This window comes from Balaenoptera borealis (assembly GCF_965194805.1).
Source record: "Balaenoptera borealis genome assembly, chromosome: 9".
In the NCBI taxonomy this organism is placed as follows: Eukaryota; Metazoa; Chordata; class Mammalia; order Artiodactyla; family Balaenopteridae; genus Balaenoptera; species Balaenoptera borealis.
Window position 1 is genome coordinate 51,855,170 of NC_138873.1, and position 18,942 is coordinate 51,874,111.

The window sequence follows — 18,942 nt, forward strand, 5'->3', positions numbered from 1 at the left end:
GAGCGGGCATGCTTTGATTCATTCCAAGGGGTTCGCCGACCATTGAATGATTTAAAGCAATGAAGGTCTTTGCCTACTGCCTGTGTCGAAGAAAATGCTATAAATATTATTAGCTATAAATAAATGCTATAAATATTATTATTATAATAATATAAATATTATTAATATTATTGGGATAGGTAGGTCACCATCTCTACCGGCTTGGGGAATCTCCATCTGCAAAATGGGCGCAATGTAGATCGCAGTCTCTTAATAGCAAACGTTGCTTTGCCAAAAGACCCCTACAACCAAACCCCTCGCCATCCCTCCCCACCGCCCTGCTCCCGCGCCCTATTCTGACGGACCAGTGTTTCCAAACTGGAGGAGCGGATCCGGAACTTAAGGAAACATTCTTATCAACCAGGGAAATTGAAAAGTGAGAGTGCAGGACAGGGTGGGTAGCGATGGGAGACAGGGGAGGCAAGGAAGCCTCACCTCTGCTTCGAACGCGTGCGACCCCGGTCGCAGTCAGGTGAACCGCCCGCGCCCACTGCTCGGCCCGGAAGCCTCGGCTGGGACCCTGTAAACCGAGCCTCAGGACCCGGAGCTCGACCCTGGGAAAAGAAACTGAGGAGGGAGGGGGAGGGACTTCAGGGGTAGGGGCGGGGCCTTCAGGGAGGGTCTACCAGAGCTTGAGGGGCGGAGCTGAGGCTAAGCGGGCAGGGCTAAGGGCGGGAGCTCGCAGAGCTCTTCGGCTGCGCGCCACGTCTCTCTCAGAGAGCTGGTTGGGGAGAGGCGAGGGGCGGAGGAGGGAAAAACCGCTCGGGGAGGGAGCTATCTCTTCTCGCGAGAGCTGGGACCGCAGCGGCGGTGGCGGCGGCGTGTCCGTGAGAGTAGCGTGGGGGCGGGGAGGAGAGGCGGCGGCGTAGGAGCTACGCCACACGCGGCCGGGGCCCTGGGAGTCCGAAAGCAGAGCGGGGTCGTGGCGGCGGTGGTGAGAAGAGGGAGGCGGAGGAGGGGGTGCCATGGCAGGGCAGCAGTTCCAGTACGATGACAGCGGGAACACCTTCTTCTACTTCCTTACCTCCTTCGTGGGGCTCATCGTGATCCCGGCCACATACTACCTCTGGCCCCGAGATCAGAATGCCGGTGAGTCCCGCCGGCAGCAGCCGGTGGACCCGCGCAGGCTCCGCCGGCCCCTCTGGGCCGCGCCGCTCCCACCCTCTCCGGCCCAGCTCGGCGCGCCCGGGGTGATAACCGCACGCGCGGCCGGGCCTCGAGTCCAGGCGTCCGCGGCCGGCGGGGCCCGGGCTCGGCGGTGTTTCCCTCTGTGCTTCTCCGGGTTCCTCTCCACCCCCTTCATTGTCCTCCTCGGGAGTTTCGCTTTGCACCCTGTTCCCCATTGTTCTGGACGCTGCTTGCAGCATCGTTTTGCCTCTTTGTCTTCTCTGCCTCCTGTGTTATTGGGTATTTTTCTTTACGGAGGGAGCAGGGTGGGATAGGGAGGATGGGAATTGGGAGGTGAGAGAAGAGTTGGCCAAGGAGGAAGCCGAGTGTGCAGGCTCCACTCTGAGCCCCCAGGCCACGGTCTTCTTCCCCCCACAGCCCAGTTTCCCTGTTGCAGCGGTCGTTACAGATGTTTCGGGCACCGTCTGAGCTGGGTGGCAGGTATAGGACTCCAGCTGAGCTCGCCAACCGCCCCTCCCCCCGTGCCTTTCCCCCGTTGCTTTTTCATTTGTTCACTCACACTGGGGGGGGGGGGGGTGTTGGAAGCGATGCCGTTATTACCCTTAGGAAAAACTAGGCTTTTCTCTATTTCCGTTTCTTTGGAGTTTCCTGTTGTTTATGGCGGAAAAAGTGCAAGTATGAAGGAAGGATTAAGTCTTCTAGGTAGTCCAGTTGTGAGGTAGCTGGTCCGTTTGCTTTTAGTTCTCAATCTTCACATTAAACAACATCGGGTTAGAACACAGAATTATTTAGATTCTTTGCAAGGCATTTTATGTTTGGGTTTTGGATTCCGTTTGTTGCACTCTACTAGGATATATGGCAGGTGATATTCTTATAACTGATAGAACTGCAAGGCCTTAGTAGGTTGTTTGTGGTAGCGTTAACAGTAACAAGTAGCTTTTGAGTAAGAACATTTAGGGAAGGCTTTCTGTTTCACAAGAGCTATGCTAACTTGAATAAATAGATTCTCTCAAGTTGGGTGTGGTGGGAGTCTAGGTTGTCCAGGTGGTATACTGTACTTTGGGGACATTGTTACCAGTGAAGCATGGAATCACATCGGAACTTGTTATGCTTTAAGACTGATTCAGTGCTTTTAACTACTTACAGTTTCACAGGAAAACTAAATAAGCTTCAAAAATCAAATATTAAAATATCCTGTTGTGTTATTCAGAATTACTACTACAGATCCACATGCTTTATTCAAAACGCTTGAGGACAGGTATGCTACAGAGTTTTTCAAATTTTTGAAAGATAGTACCTACCCTAACAAGCCTTTAAGGGTCTAAAACAGCACCAATAATCAAACAAATTAATATCCCAACAGCAAAATATGACTACTTTTTTAAGTGAGTTGAATAAAGATTATAAGTAGCCTTCTATCAGTCCAAGTCACCAAATTATTTTCCTGCAAACATCTAGGCATGTAATTTTGAATTTCAGAGTTCTTATGGCAATATTGACTTTTCAGGGGTATCTTCTATATGAAAGCATAAAAAGATTTACTCAGCAATTGTACAACATTAAAGTTGAGTTTAATCTTTGTTTAGCTTTTTTAAAAGATGACACATTTGAGGGCTTTCAGTTTCAAGGTTGACAGTTGTTTCAGTGTTGCTCTTTTGGAATTGTTGAGCTCTTGAGTCCATCAGAAAGCATGGCGCCATTTCAGATTGGAAAATATAGGGTTTGACAAATAGAAATAGCTTGGTCATTGGCATATTTGACGTGTTAATTGAAGTTACTCTGTTATCCAAAACATTATCGTTGGAATCCTTTTGCCTTGATTTTTGTCTAATCTGTTGGGCTAAGTGCCCTTATAATTAATACCCCTTTTAGTAGTTGAAGGGTCCTATTTATCTTACTCTCTTGGTTGTTTGCAAATTGGCTGAATAAGATGACTGAATACTTTTTCAGACCTTTATGGGCAAAAGCTCTGTGTGAAGTAATAATATGGAGGGTTTGGATTTCCTTAGAATAGTGGTTCTTAAACCTGACTACTCATTAGAATCAGTTGGGGGACCTTTTAAAAACTTAGACCCATCACCAGATATTGTGATTTAATTGGTCTGGAGTGGGTGCTATGTATTGGTTTTTTAAAAAGTCCCTATGTGATTGTAAATTGTAACTAGGTTTGAGTAGTGTTGCTAAGGTAGGTAGTGGTCTTTTGTTGGAGTTGTCATTTTGGGAGGTGGTGTATTTCTTTTGATATGTGCACTTTCCTGAAAACAAAAAAACCTCTAATGTCTTAGCTTTTTTATTTTACAAAGCTAATAAGTACTTACTGTAGAATAGGGCTGTAAAGTTCTTGTAGTTGAAAGTAGAATATTTTTGTTAAAGCAACTTTAATAGGTTTATAATGATATTTGAACAAGAGAAAATAACTGTTTCTAATTATTAGAAATTCAAATAATCCAGAGAGGGCTTTTATTCTTTCCATAGGTTAAGGATTATAGATCCTTTGATTGAGATAAAATACATCACTGCTTTTCCCAGATTTTGGAGGTTTTTTTTTTTGACTCCTTGATCTTACTTTTTCAAAACTGCCTAGTTTTGAAACCTGGATCTGCCAATTACTGTGTTATCTTAGGCAAGTGATTTAATTTCTATGTTTTAGTTTACTCATTTGTGAACTAGAGACAGTAGTTATCTGTTTTATAGAATTAAATTAATAAAATAGATATATGTAAAATGTTTAGAACAGTGTCTGGCACATATGGGGGCTCTTAGCTCCTGTTGTTTTTGCTGGTTACTTAGACTTTCTGGAACAATTTGATTTGGTACACTTATGTACTCAGATTTTTTCCCCCATTGTTTGAAAGGATTAATGAAACTTTTTTTAAAAAGTTACATTCCTTTATTCTTCTTTGCTTGCTCCCTCTCAAATAGTGTACAAGTGATTTAGCTCTCTGACTTGGGAATGTGAGTAGGAGTTCACTTTTAGTGCTTAGTAGTGAAGTAAAAAACGCTGTATTTGAAGTTAGAAGTTTTGGTTTTAAGTTCCAGCCTAGTCCCTGTTTAGTTGTTTCTGAACTCTCATCCTCATTTTCTAGGGGTGATAATAATAACCTGCCCTACCTAACCCAAGAAGTGGTTATGAGAAGCAAAGAAATAAATGCGTATAAACATGCTTGCTTGTAAAACTAAATGTACTGTAGAAATTTCTTCATTTTGCAAGTATTTATAGAGCATAATACTTTGTGCTAGATGCTGCTCCTAGGTGATGGATCAGGTTTTTTTTTTTAAAGCTTTTTTTTAATATTTATTTTTTTATTTTTGGCAGCGTTGGGTCTTCGTTGCTGCACGTGGGCTTTCTCTAGTTGTGGCGAGCGGGGGCTACTCTTCGTTGCAGTGCGTGGGCTTCTCACTGTGGTGGCCTCTCTTGTTGTGGAGCACAGGCTCTAGGCACACGAGCTTCAGTAGTTGCAGCACGCAGGCTCAGTAGTTGTGGCTCGCGGGCTCTAGAGCACAGGCTTGGTAGCTGTGGCTCACAGGTCTTAGTTGCTCCGTGGTATGTGGGATTTTCCTGGACCAGGGATTGAACCTGTGTCCCCTGCATTGGCAGGCGGATTCTCAACCACTGCGCCACGAGGGAAGGCCGATGGATCAGGTATTTAAGGGCTTATAGCTTTTTTCTTAGTAAGTTGCATATACTAAATGCAGAAAAGATCAAAGGAACAGAACAAAAACTGCTTGTAATTCCATCACCCAAATCACCCAGAAGTGATTAAACATTTTGGTGTGTGCATCCCCTTGGGATGACTTCAGACATAGTCCCTTTTCTTGTGGGGGGGAGACCCCACATCCTCCTCCAGTCTTAGACAGATAATTGTGATCCTCACCTCAGCTTTGCTGCTGTTCATTGAATGTTGACTAGCCTCAAAGGTGGGTAGTGCTGAGTGCACTCACTATAGCACTTTAAACTAGACTCAAGTGTTATCCCAATTTTATTAATGAGAAAATTGAGCCCTAGAGGAGGTAACCAACTTGTCTAAAGCTGTATTGCTACTAGGTGGAAGATTGAGTGTTGGACCCAAATCCATCTTATGCCAAAGCTTCTCTTGTTAGCCACTACCTTATACTCTCTCCTGTAATTACTATAACACATTATAATAAGTATTAAAATGATAAGTGGAAAGTGCTGTGGGAGCACAGAGGAAGGAGAGAATAATTCTGTTTGGGGATTTGGGTTTTTTTTTTTTTTTAATCTTTTATTTATTATTTATTTTTGGCTGTGTTGGGTCTTCGTTTCTGTGCGAGGGCTTTCTCTAGTTGTGGCAAGCGGGGGCCACTCTTCATCGCGGTGCGCGGGCCTCTCACTGTCGCGGCCTCTCTTGTTGCGGAGCACAGGCTCCAGATGCGCAGGCTCAGTAGTTGTGGCTCACGGGCCTAGTTGCTCCGCGGCATGTGGGATCTTCCCAGACCAGGGCTCGAACCCGTGTCCCCTGCATTAGCAGGCAGATTCTCAACCACTGCGCCACCAGGGAAGCCCGGGATTTGGGTGTTTAATGTAGAGGAGTTGATTTGAGATAGGTCTTAAAAGGTAAATGGGAGAAGTGCGTTCCAGATGTAGGGGAAAGCATATGCAAAAGCGTGGAGATGTTCAGTAAGTGGTAAAGCTTTAATGTGGGGCTTCCCTGGTGGCGCAGTGGTTGAGAAGCTGCCTGCCAATGCAGGGGACACGGGTTCGAGCCCTAGTCTGGGAAGATCCCACATGCCGCGGAGCAACTGGGCCCGTGAGCCACAATTACTGAGCCTGCGCGTCTGCAGCCTGTGCTCCGCAACAGGGGAGCCTGCGATAGTGAGAGGCCCACGCACCGCGATGAAGAGTGGCCCCCGCTTGCCACAACTAGAGAAAGCCCTCGCACAGAAACGAAGACCCAACACAGCCATAAAAAAAAAAAAAAAAAAAAAAGAGTTCTCATCACAAAGGAAAAAACTTTAAAAAAAAAAAAAGATTTAATGTGATTGGCACTTAGGAGCAAATCAACCATTTTATACTTTATCCTATAAGTTATTGGGTAAATAATGGAGGTTTTTAAGTAGGGTAATTTACATGGTCAGTTTTGCTTTTGTGGAGCTTTTAGTGGAGAATGGTTTGGTGGGAGGTGGTGGTGTCTGGGCGGGTAGAAACTAGATGGAGAAGGAGTCCATTTCAGAGGCTTATTAGTCCTTTGAGATGTCAGCATATAGGGGAATGAGCAGGTTAGAAAGAGAATTGTAAGATAGCATGGGCTGTTTGTGGAATATATGTACCGTGGAGGGAATGAGAGAGTGGAGTGCAGATTTTGAATTTTCACTCATTTCTGTTTTGTTTCTCTTCCTCTTAAAAGCTGTTTGGTGACTCGTCCAATAATAACATACTAACTTTTATCAGTTTTAGGGTTGAGTGCAGGGAAAAGGATGGGGATGAACATTTTTATTTAAAATGAAATGTTGGCTTTATCTATTGATTTATCTAGATAATTTCTAATTACAGTAGAGTTATCTCAATCTGTTGTTGAGTGGATTTTTTAACAGAAAAAACTGGCTAGTTATCAGTTTTGTGTTCAAAGGAGTATATTTTTTGAATGTTCATATTGCAGTTAGAACATACAGTCTTCCTAAGATTTTAGATTTTGAAGGGGTATTAGAGATCTGAGAAGTTTGAGTCATTTTAAAGTAGTCATTCCCTCTGTGTTCTGTCTGGACAGAAAAGGTATCAGACGTGAGCATGTACACATTTAAGTCTCACGTCATAGAGGAAACTTGGCAGTATGAATTATAGTACAACATTTAGGTTTTATAAATGCGGTGACAGACATTGGATTAGTAAATGCATTTATAAAATTGTTTTTAAAGGTCATCTTGCATTCTTGCTTGATCTTGGAGAACCTGAAAGACAAAGATAGGCTTACTTTCATATAAAATAAAATTTTCAGATGTTCACTCCCTTACTTATACTTTACAGGTCATAACAAATATATCCATATTGTACTCAGACTTCCTTTTAAAAAAAGTCCCATTACCAGACTCTGTTGATGACAAATGTTGTTACACCATCTCACCGTCACATTGTTTGTTGAAAGGCGTTATTGTTCATTCTCTTAATAAGTGAAACCAAGTCCCCCTAAACCCCGAGTTCCTCTGCCGAGTTTATGATTAACCTCTCTATTCAAAACGTTATTCCCTTTCTTGTCCCGTAACTGTTCCCCTCAAGATTGAGGAGTATCAAAGGCAAGGGGGATTGAAACCAAGCAGGACCCTGCCAGGTACAAAAGCCCCTCCGTGTCCCCCATTTCTTGTTTGTAGAAAAAGGCTTTAGTCTCCTAGGCCTTCCTTGAGTTCCAAAGAGTAGGCATAGGTAGTTACTAAGTAGGGAAGTGAGGGAATGCAGAAACAAAGGAAAAGCAGTTAAACAAGAAAAGTAATGACAATAGTTCAGGGATAAAACAGAGTCCTAGTTCCTCCTCAAGGGATATACAGAACTATCTGAAGGATCTCTTGGAGTTGTTCTTCAGGAACTAAGACCTACCCCCCCCCCACCCCCCCCAACCCTGTGGTGACTTTGGAAGGTTGATGATTGAGATTCCTGAGACACCACCTTGTTACCTCACCACCAGCCAATCAGAAGAAAGCCATGTATCCTGCAGCCCTCACCCCTAGATGCTGCCTTTAAAAACCGTTGCCTGAAAACAGTCGGGGAGTTTGGGTCTTTTGAGCATGAGCTACCCTACTCCTTGCTTGGCACCTGCAGTAAATGCTGTACTTTCCTTCACCACAACCCAGCGTCAGTAAATTGGCTTTGCTGTGGCAGGTGAGCAAACCCAAACTTGGGTTTGGTAACATAAGGTGTTCCTTACATTTTGGAATTATATTTGTCAGTATGGATGAAGGAATTTTCTTGTGTAGATTCCAGATGTTTTTCACTTTAGATTTTTGCCTGTTTAGTTAAATCTAGTAGTTATTGATTGAGCATTCACTGTTTGCCTGTACTAGGAGCAGCAGACGGTACAAAGATGAATGCAGTGTAAATATAGTCTTTTGATAGCGTTTATAATCTGGATGGGGTGGGAGAATTAGGATTAGACAGATACACAAATTATTATATCCAAAACACAACAAAGAAAGTGTAAGAGAAGTGAAAGCAAGTGCTATGGAAGTTAGTTGGATAAAGTATTTGCATCTAGTTGGGGGTGGTAGTGGGCATCTAGAGATGAGGAAAGGCTCTTCAGAGTAAGTTGATTTTGACTGGACTGTTAAAGGATAAGAAAGATTTAATGGGTGGAATGGAGGGAGGAGGTGCAAAGAAGAAATCACATGAGCAAAAGCGTAGAGGCTGGAAAGCATGAAACATGTTTAAAGTACAGATCAAACCAGTTGCAGCAGAGTTCCCAGAGTGAAAAAGTGTGAGAAAAGGCCAGAAAACTTGATTAAGTCATATAGAAAACCTTATATGTTCAGCTGAAGAGTGTATATGTGATTTGGTTGACAGTGTGTCATTTTGAACATTTTAGAACACTTTTGCAACTGTGCTATATGCAAGTTAATGTAATAACGTCTCATAGGATGAGACAGTATAGAGATTGAGAAGCAGACAGGAAATAATATGGGCCCAAACAATGGTGGTAGCAATAGGAAGGTAAGGGACATACTTGAGATATTACTTGATATATTACTTTTCTTTTAAAATTTTTATTGTGGTAGTATGTATATAAAACATAAAATTTGTAGTTTTAACCATTTTTAAATGTACAGTTCATTAGCATTAATTACATTCACAATGTTATGCAACCATCATCTTTCCAAAATTTTTCGTCATCCCAAATAAAACTGTGTACCTATTGAGCAATAACTTCTCGTTCTCTCTTTCCTTCAGCCCCTGGTAAACTCCAAGCTACTTTTTGTCTCTGTAAATTTGCCTATTCTAGATATTTCATGTAAGTGGAATCATACAATATTTGTCCTTTTGTGTTTAGCTTATTTCATTTAGCATAATGTTTTCTACATTCATCCATGTTGTAGCATGTATCAGAACTTCATTCTTTTTATGGCTGAATAATATTCCGTTGTACAGATATACCACATTTTTATTCACTCATCTGTTGATGAACACGTGGGTTGTTTCTGTTCTTTGTCTTTTGTGAATAATGCTGCAGTGAACATTGGCATTCAGATGTCTGAGTTCTTATTTTCAGTTCTTTGGGGTATATTCCTAGGGGTGGAATCCAGTTGTCCAAATAGTATTTGTTGAAGAGACTGTTCATTTTTCATTGAATGAACAATAGCCTTTTCAAAAATCAGTTGGCTCTAGACACGTGGGTAGTCTCTATTTTTGTGGGATAATTTATTGAGCATAGTTTACCAGTGAGGACCTCTTAATTTTAGAATACCTCAAGGCTGAGTCCTTGACTTCTTTTCCATCCACACTTATTCCTTTGGTGATCTCATCTGGTCTCATGGCTTTAAATATCAGCTGTGTGACTCATAAAAACTTATATTTCCAAAACTTATATTTCCAGTCTAGAACTCTTTCCTTGAACTCCAGACTTCTGTATATGTAAGTTCCAGGTCCACATTTCCTTTTGCATATCTAATAGGCATCTTAATATGCAAAATACTGATGTGATTTCTGTCTCCCCTCTCCCCAACCTTCTTGACCCATAGTCTTCTCCATCTCAGTTAATCACATCTGTTTCTTCAACTGTTCTGGGAAGAAGCCTTAGAGTTATTCTTGGTTCATGTCTTTGTCTCATATGCCACTTCCAGACTTTTAGTGTGTCCTGTTGGCTCTACCTTCAAATTATTATATCTAGTCTGACCATTTCTTTTTGCTCCACCACCACCACCACCACCACCACCGTCCTGTTTTATTGCCTGGATTATCATTAGCCTTCTAACTAGTCTCATTGTTTCTACCCTTACTCCTTGCAGTCTTTTCTCAAAATAGTAGCAGAGTGATCCTTTTAGAACTGAAGCTGGCCCGTGTCACTCTTGTGCTCAGAACCCTTTAAGCCTCTCCCATCTCAATCACAGTAGAAGCTAAAGTCATTAGAGTGGCTGTGAAGTCCTTCATGAGCTTTTTGACTTCATTTCTTATACTTTCTCTCTTGTTTCTTCCATTCCAGTCATACTAGCCGCTCTGCTGTTCTTAGGGCACATGAGGCACACTTCTTCTTTTGAACCTTTATAGTTGCTGCTCCCTATGCCTGGAATGCTTTTTCTCTGGATAGCCACATTATGACCTCCCCCATCTCCATTATGTCCTTGCTCAAACACCATCTTCTCAGTGTTGCCTTCTTTGAGCACCTTATTTAAAATTGTTAAGTATTTTTCTACCTTCAAAGAAGCTCTTCCCTTTTTCTGTTTTATTTCTCTTCATAACACTTATCATCTTCTAATATACTATATAGTTTACTTAATTTGTTTATTGCTTTCTCCTCCGCTAGAATATATGGTGTGTGAGAGCGGGGTTTTTGTTTTGTTTTCTGCTGTATCCTCAGTGTCCAGAAACATCCAGGCACATAGTAGGTACCCACCAATATTTATTTAATAAAGCTGTTCTCTACATTCTATACAAATATTTATGTAGTGCTTGCTGTATTCTTGGCAACTGGAAAGGGCAGGGCTGATTATGTATATGACAACAGTGTCTGCCTCCAAGAGTTTGAGTACAGATTAGTAAAAATTGGATTTAATACTGGCTGCTGAAGAATGGTGGTGCCATTCATGTCAGCTGCTGAAAAGAATGTATAGTCCTACTTCCTTTTTTAGAAGAGAGCTATAAAGATGTTAAAAATTTTAAATTTAGTAATTCCACTTCTGGGACAGTGTTCTAAGGATATAGTTCTAAATACTTGTAGGACCAAAGAAAGCTACTGTGATATTGTGACTTATAAAAATATATTTTGGTCATCTGAATGACCAGATATATGCTTCTTGTATATATTTGGCCTTTGTCCACAGTTCCTGCTCACAACTTCCAAAATCCTTGGAATTTCCTAAGTGTTAAGAGTGATACAGGTATCTTTTGTTATGTGAATGAGGTGACTTTTGGAAGCACTGAAAAGGGACTCTGCTGGTCACCAGGAGAACCAACCATGTGATTAGGGGGTTGGAACTTTCAGTCCTACCCCTGATCTCCAGGGATGGTAGAGGGGCTAGGGATTGAGCTCAAATGCCAATGGCCAGTTATTTAATCAACCGTGCCTATATGAAGCCTCTATAAAACCCCAAAAGGATAGGGTTCGGAGAGGCTTCTGGGTTGGTGAACACATGGAGATTTTGGGAGAGAGGTGCACCCAGAGAGGGCATGGAAGCTCCTCGCCCTTTCCCCAAACCTTGCTCTATGCATCTGTTCCATTTGGCTTTTCCTCAGTTGTATCCTTTTATAGTAAACTGGTGATATAGTAAGTGAAATGTTTCTCTGAGTTCTGTGAGCCACTTTAGCAAATTAATCAAACCAAAGGAGGAGGTGATTGGAACCCCCCCAGTCTATAACCTGGGCTTGCCACTGGCATCTAAAGTAGGGGGGCATGGGTGTGCAGTCTTGTGGGACCGAGCCCTCAACCTGTGGAGTCTGATGCTAACTCTGGCTAGATAGTGTCAGAACTGAGTTGAATTTTCGGGCACCTAGCTGGTATTCCAAGAATTACTCGTCGAAGGTGTGGGGACCCTCCCCACCCCCACGTTGGAAATTGAGTCTCAGAACACCCTATTTAAATGCCCGTAATATCAAAAAATCAGAAATAATTTGTATGTTGAATTATAGGATGGTAGGTATATTATGGTGTCAATTCATTTGGTTATCAGTAGTCATTAAATGATGTTTACATTGAGTTTCTAAACATGGGAGATATTTAGAAATTAAAAAATTAAAAATTACAGGTAATGTGATTTTAACACAAACTTTAGCTTTATGTGTTTGTGTCTGTCAGTTTGTACGCTGGTACATTATAGAGTGCTGCCCTTAAATTAGCATTTGTATGTCCTGCTTGTTCTTCTGTCTGAGAAACTATCTCTTGGGCATCTGCTGCACTGGGGAGAAGTAGTAGATGTCATCATTACTGCAGAAGTGTCCTTGAGGGCCTTGATTGAGGCAGCCCCGCAGCCCTCTGATTGAGGGAAGCACATTGCCCCTAGAAATTAGTTGCTGGAATTTCCTTGTTCTTAGAGAAGCCTTTCCTGAGTATGTACCCTCAACCTTGCCAAATTTCCCTTCTTCCTTCCTCCTTCCCAGACGTTCTCCGAAAGAGGACTACAAAGGAAACACATTAAAATGTTATTATTGATTATTATCTGGGTGTCAGAATGGTGAATATTTTCTTCCTTCTGCTCTTATGTATATGCTGAGTTTACTGTATGAATTTGTATTAATGTCTGAAAGCTTATTCAAAGAATCTCTGGCTAGATTGGCTATGATGGAATGAGCCAATCATAGCCATAGAAGGAGGAAGACATTCTCTGTACCTCTTATGTCTGCAGGCCCTTTCAGCTCAGTGAATTGTTTTTACTTTGGGGTATGTAGTGTTTAAGGTCCCAGTGGGACATACATCCTTGTGTTTTTTGGGTTTTTTAAAATTAATTTATTTTATTTTTTATTTTTGGCTGCGTCGGGTCTTCATTGCTGCGTGCAGGCTTTCTCTAGCTGCGGTGAGCGGGGGCCACTCTTCGTTGCAGTGTGCGGGCTTCTCATTGCAGTGGCTTCTCTTGTTGCAGAGCACAGGCTGTAGGTGCACAGGCTTCAGTAGTTGTGGCTCGTGGGTTCTAGAGCACAGGCTCAGTAGTTGTGGCTCACGAGCTTAGTTGCTCCGCGGCATGTGGGATCTTCCCCGACCAGGGCTCGAACCGCTGTCCCCTGTATTGGCAGGCGGATTCTTAACCATTGCCCCACCAGGGAAACCCCATCCTTGTGTTTTAAATTGCCATTTTTTTTTAAAAGCTAGTATTTCTTTACTGTAACAGTATTTGAGTTTCTCTATTTCTTTTTCTCTTGTTTTGTCTTAGAAATAATTAACCTTTGACTTGGGCTATGGATTATCACTTGGGATAAAGGTGAAAAGAAAAATAGAGTGGTAATGGTAGAGGATTGGATGAAGAGTAAGGTAGCTAACAGTAGCTGTGTTGTCGGCTGATGAGATGGCAGGGTAGAGAGGACCCTTTAGTAGGATCTTGGGTCATGTTTGAGAGTATGCTAAGGAGACAGCATCCTTCTCAGAGACCCACTTGCAGCACACTATAATTCGTTTAGAATTCTCCACTATCTTGCATCTCTAGTTCAGTTTAAGAAATGTAACTTGAGGGACTTCCTTGGTGGTCCAGTGGTAAAGAATCTCCCCTGCAATGCAGGGGACGCGGGTTTGCGATCCCTGGTCGGGGAACTAAGATCCCACATGCTGCGGGGCAACTAAGCCTGCGCGCCACAACTACTGAGCCCGTGCACCTCAACTAGAGAGCCTGCGTGCTGCAAACTATATAGCCCACGAGCTGTGGAGCCTGTGCCACAACTAGAGAAGAGAAAACCTGCACGCCACAACTAGAGAGAAGCCCATGTGCCGAAGCAAAAGATCCTGCATGCTGCAATGAAGATCCTGCATGCTGCAACTAAGACCCGATGCAGCCAAAATAAATAAATAAATAAATAAATAAAATCTGTTAAAAAAAAAAAATGTAGCTTGAAATGAATCGTTCCTGCAGTTGAGACTCCCCTTCTTTCCTTAGTATTATCTTCTGGCTTAGAGACAAATGGCTCACAAAAACCCCTGTGTCCTACAGATATGAAGGATGGTTTGCTTTTCTTTTGGATCTTGACACTTCTATAGCAAATTGAGCTAAAACAAACAAAAGAGAACTGGTTTGCCATCCCCTCCCCCTCAAATTTATGTACTACATTGCCTTGTCCCACACTCTTTAATACTGAAGTCCTTGTGGCAGTTTTATTTGTAGTACTTTTTTAAAAATAAATTTTAATTGTTTTTTTCATTTGTTTGTTTGTTTGTTTGTTTTGGGCCACGCCGCACGGCTTGCGGGATCTTAGTTCCTCCACCAGGGATTGAACCCGGGCCATGGCAGTGAAAGTACCGAGTCCTAACCACTGGACCGCCAGGGAATCCCTGGTCTGTAAACTTCTGTTTCAGAAGTTTAGAGGTGTCACCTAATCAGTTGTTTTTAGCTACTCCTTGTTCTTAAATATTTTGACTTGAATTTCTTCATATTACATTTTCTGCTTCAGAGATATAGTCCAGTCTGGTTAAGTTAATGAGAATAGGGATATAATATATTTTAGCTGCTTTTGAGAATTGTCAAGGCAATCTAACTATTCTCTGATTAGGAAAGACAGTTAAAGTGATTATGTGCACAGACCTATGAATTTAAACCTGGGCACAAGTCTCATCTGTATTCTTTAGTGGTTATTTGCAATTCCTTTGGTACCGTCTGTAACTTTGGGCAAGTTACTTAACCTCACTGAGCCTCAGGTTTTTTTGTTTTGTTTTGAAGTATAATCATCCATACATACATACGTACCCCCAGGGTGGTTGGGAGGTCTAAATGAGGTAATTAAAACATTCAACAAATATTTATTAAGCACCTACTATTTGCCAGGCATTATGTTAGGCAATGGAATATGGGAGTGAACAATATAGACAGGATCCCTGCTCTCTTGAAGCTTACATCTTAGTGTGGGGGAGACGATTGACATCTAAACAAACAAACAAACAAAATCAGATAGTGATAAATACTGTGTAGAGAAGTAGAATATTCAGAGAAAATCTTCCTGAGAAAGTTTCTTCAAGCTGAGTGACAAAAGGGAGCCAGCCATTCAAAGATCTGAATTGAGTGGAAAAGCCTGTTTCAGGCTGGGGAAACTGTGTACAAAGTCTTCAAGGGAAGAAAGAGTTGGACATATTCCAGGAACAAAGAAGACCAAAGTGGCAAGAGTGTGGCAGGTGAGGAGAAGAATCTGGGATAAAGTCAGAGAGGGAGCTGGGGTGCTGAAAATGTCTGTAAGCCTGGTACGAAGCTTGGATTTTATTTTAGGTGCAGTTGGAAGCTATTGAAAGTTTCTAAGCAGAGAAGTTGACAAGGTCTCCTATTTCTTAATGAGGTGAAAAAAGTTTTTTGGCCAGCTTGGATATATATCCTTTTAAGGATGAAGTTGTATCTACTTAAAATATTTAAAAATCATATACTATAAAATATAGTACTTAAAAATACAGTTTTATCCCCTTACATTTCAGGAAACAATTATTTTCAAACTTCTCATGTATTCAACCTCAGTGTCTTTGTGATCACCAGAGCTATTTTATGAGTCATTTAACAATTTTTCAGAATGTATATGTTTCATCTGCGTTTGTGATATAGCACTTTTGGGCTCTGAATATGATACCATCACTGGAAATTTTATTCCAAGCCACAAGTGCAGCATTATATAACATTAGGTGTTTGATCATCCTGTAAGTATATATTTTTAATCTCCATAATGTAGCCACTTGCTAAATTTTTCAAGTGGTCTTTACAAAGGTTGCTTACAATGACAGCTTAACACTTGTAATTGTGAGATATACCCCCAGGGATAATTATGGAATATCTAAATATTTTTGCCTTCAGATGACCTCTAAGTGTGCTAAACTACTATTAATTGAGATTGTTGTGGGCTTTCTTCCTCCAGCTTTTTTTTGTTGTCTGCCTTTTTTCTTCTTTTAAAATAATGAAGCTCCCCAACCTCCCCCTCCCTCAAGGTGTTCATAAGTACTCAAATATATAGTGATTCTCTTTGCCTGAAGGATACTTGTAGGGGAATGGAAAAAGAGAATTGTTGCCGTATCACCTCTGTTTATTCTCCCAACCTTTCCTTTCTTCTCCCTGTGTCCCTGATCTTCAGGCCATATCATTCAGCTGCTTTCCATGACCCCTCTATAGCCATGTGTTTTGGTGTGTGTGTGTTTAATATTGTCTCCAGTGGGGAGGTGCTCTTGGCATCTAGTGGGTAGAGACCATAAAGCTGCCAAACATACTCTAATACACAAGGCAGCTCCCCACAACTGTTACCTAGTCCAAAATGTCCATAGTGCTGAGGCTGAAAAACCATGCTCTATAGTACTCATTTCAGTACTCTAAAGGGAAAATAAAATTGAGGTGGGTAAGCATATGGTATAGTTGTATGCTGCTGTCCAGTCAAGCACCAGCTGAATCTGTTTGAACCACTTGGTTTGTATTGGTTTGCACTTATGTTGCACTTATATAATCCTTAGGCATTCCTGAGGATTATGAACTTTGGTGGCGGTGGGGTGGTTCCACTCTGATCCAAACATTTTCAGTTGCTTTCTGGGTTTCCTTCTCTGTTGCCAGGGTATGCATAGGGGGTAGGTGGCAACTGAACCCAAGTTTCTGAAATCCTTCCAATTTAGGTAATCTGTGATTGTGTGCACTGGGTGGTAGCGATGGTGAGTAGTGTTTAGTCAAGTGTCTTATCTATCCCAAATCCAAACAGTTCTGACCTGGCCTTGAGAATGACACACTATGGCTAACTATTCAGATTCAGGTTAAGAGCATAACAGAAGCTTTAGTTTCTCTTAGTCTGTTTTGAGATTAGGGTGACTAGGTAAGCTATAGTTTTGGTGGTCTGGAGCACTGAATTCCCAGTTTTTCATTTCCAAATTATCATTTTCATGCCTTTTCTATTTTGAAGTATTCTGGGAACCAAACTGCACTATTATAGTGAAATGTGTTTTCCTGTTTTTTTTAAGTAAAAGAACAAAATTGTCCCAACAACGAGTGAGCCAGTGTCATCACATTGTGGTAATATATTCTCAGCTAGCTGCAGAGAGACTTTGGGTAGCTAGAAAACTGATGTATAATGTCTTCTAGACTTTTTGGAATATTGAATATAACCTTTTGATTCTTGGTACTATTTTCTTGGACCCCTTAGGGATTTAGGAATAGTTTTTAGGAGTCACTGAATTTTGGAAAGAAGTGTGGTACATTTTTTTCTTTTAAGTAAATTATGTTATCTCTATATCACTTAGCTTTATTAATTTTAGTAATCTATATTGCAAGGTATATTCTAAAATTTATTTCTCAGTGATTTTTATAATCCTCAAAATATCAAAATATATATTGATATATTTATTTGAACTGAAAAATGAAGTCAGACTTTTTTTGGACCAAGTTTGATTTGCCTAATTGGTTTAACAGTGAGGACTGCCTTTGTCAGTTAGGTTATGGAGCATGTTTTTTCTATAAATCGAATAACTGAAGATAATCTGCAACTTCCAAGTTTTGAAAAAATATACTTAAAGTAAAAGATAAAGCTATTTTACCTAACATTGTGCCATATTGACAACAGTGTACTTTTTATTTTTAAAACTAAGTGTCAGTGTTTAGAATTTCAACTCTTTGAACATATGGGATATTTACAAGTTGCTTATAAGTGAAAGCGTAATGGATGTTTTACTCTTATTTTAGTAATTTATCAATTTGTAATATTTATGTTGCCTTGATAACACACACACACGTGCGTACACACACACATACGTATAAAAGTAGCAGCAGAAATTTTAACACATAAAAAACCTTATGGATGTGTTAAACTTCACTGTGGTAAAATTACTGATGTCCTTTGGTCACGCATGCCAAAGCATTTGGAGGTGAAGTGTCTTGATGTCTGCAACTTACTCTAAAAAAAGGGGAGAGGGAGGGAAAGAAGGAACTAGAGATAAAGCCAAGAGTTGCAGAATGTTAATAGTTGGTGGATTTAGGTGAAGGGTATTGTTCATTGTAATATTCTTTCACCTTTTCTGAAGGCTTGAAAATTTTCAATATAAAAATTTGGGAAAAATAGTCACAGGGAATAAAACAAATTAATTTGAAGAAGTATGTGTCAGTATTATAAGAAATGACTTACCAGGATAAAAATATATTACATTAGGATAAAATTATGTGGGGGAAGTAGAATGAAGAGCTTGTTCATAAATTTCTGTAAATGGATGATGGTGGATATGAAATTGCTATTATGATTTTTAGATTTCATTGGTACATTTAAAAGCAGTGAAACTATTTTATTTTAAAATATCAACTTATGTCAGAAACAACATCTTTTGCAACTCTTCAAACTTACGATGAAAATTTTAGATGCCAAATTAGAACTCTACAAGAGGGTACATGATTTTTAAAAATTCTTTTGTGGTAAGCAGGCACACAGGTTTGAAGACCGGATCTGACTAACATTCTTTCAGCTCTTCAGGTTCTAGGAATATGGTGCTAAGGGTTCACTCAGTTATACTACAGACTGACAGATCATTCTGCATGACAGGTGGATATGACTGTTTTAGCAAAGGCACTGTATAGCTTATGAAGCATAACCATAATAACCTGCCCCCAAGCCTGGACTGCTCCCGTGGACATATAAACTTCATGATTGCTGAGAGCAATCATCATATGTTGCTATTTTTTTTTTAAATCACAGAATTGTTTTATGACCTTGTAATTTCCCTTTTCTATAAATGTGAATAATTTCTTTAAAAACTATATTATAAGTTAATGATATTACTTAGGTAATTTTTGCTAGCCATGAAACTAGTAATTCTATAAACTAGAAGTTGATAAATGAATTTCTTTTTATTCTAAGTGTCTTTAAAAAACTCTCAAAGTACTTTACTTTTTTCTTCTTTTCCATTATGGTTTATTACAGGATATTACATATAGTGCCCTGTGCTACACAATAGGACCTTGTTGTTTTTTCTATATATAATGGTTTGCATCTGC

The 18,942-nt window shown here is 40.6% G+C and overlaps 1 protein-coding gene across 2 annotated transcripts in view; it reads left to right on the forward strand.

Moving 5' to 3' along the window:
• The first annotated feature begins 859 nt into the window (after positions 1-859).
• Positions 860-18,942, forward strand: part of SEC63 (SEC63 homolog, protein translocation regulator) — a 69,271-nt gene continuing 51,188 nt past the window's right edge. Inside the window, exon 1 of one of the 2 annotated variants that reach the window (XM_082404752.1) lies at positions 860-1,128. In XM_082404752.1, coding sequence (XP_082260878.1) covers positions 1,005-1,128 — 124 coding nt within the window. In that variant the 5' untranslated portion in view covers positions 860-1,004. The remainder of the gene's footprint in view (positions 1,129-18,942) is intronic. The other variant, XM_082404751.1, reaches the window with a different exon arrangement.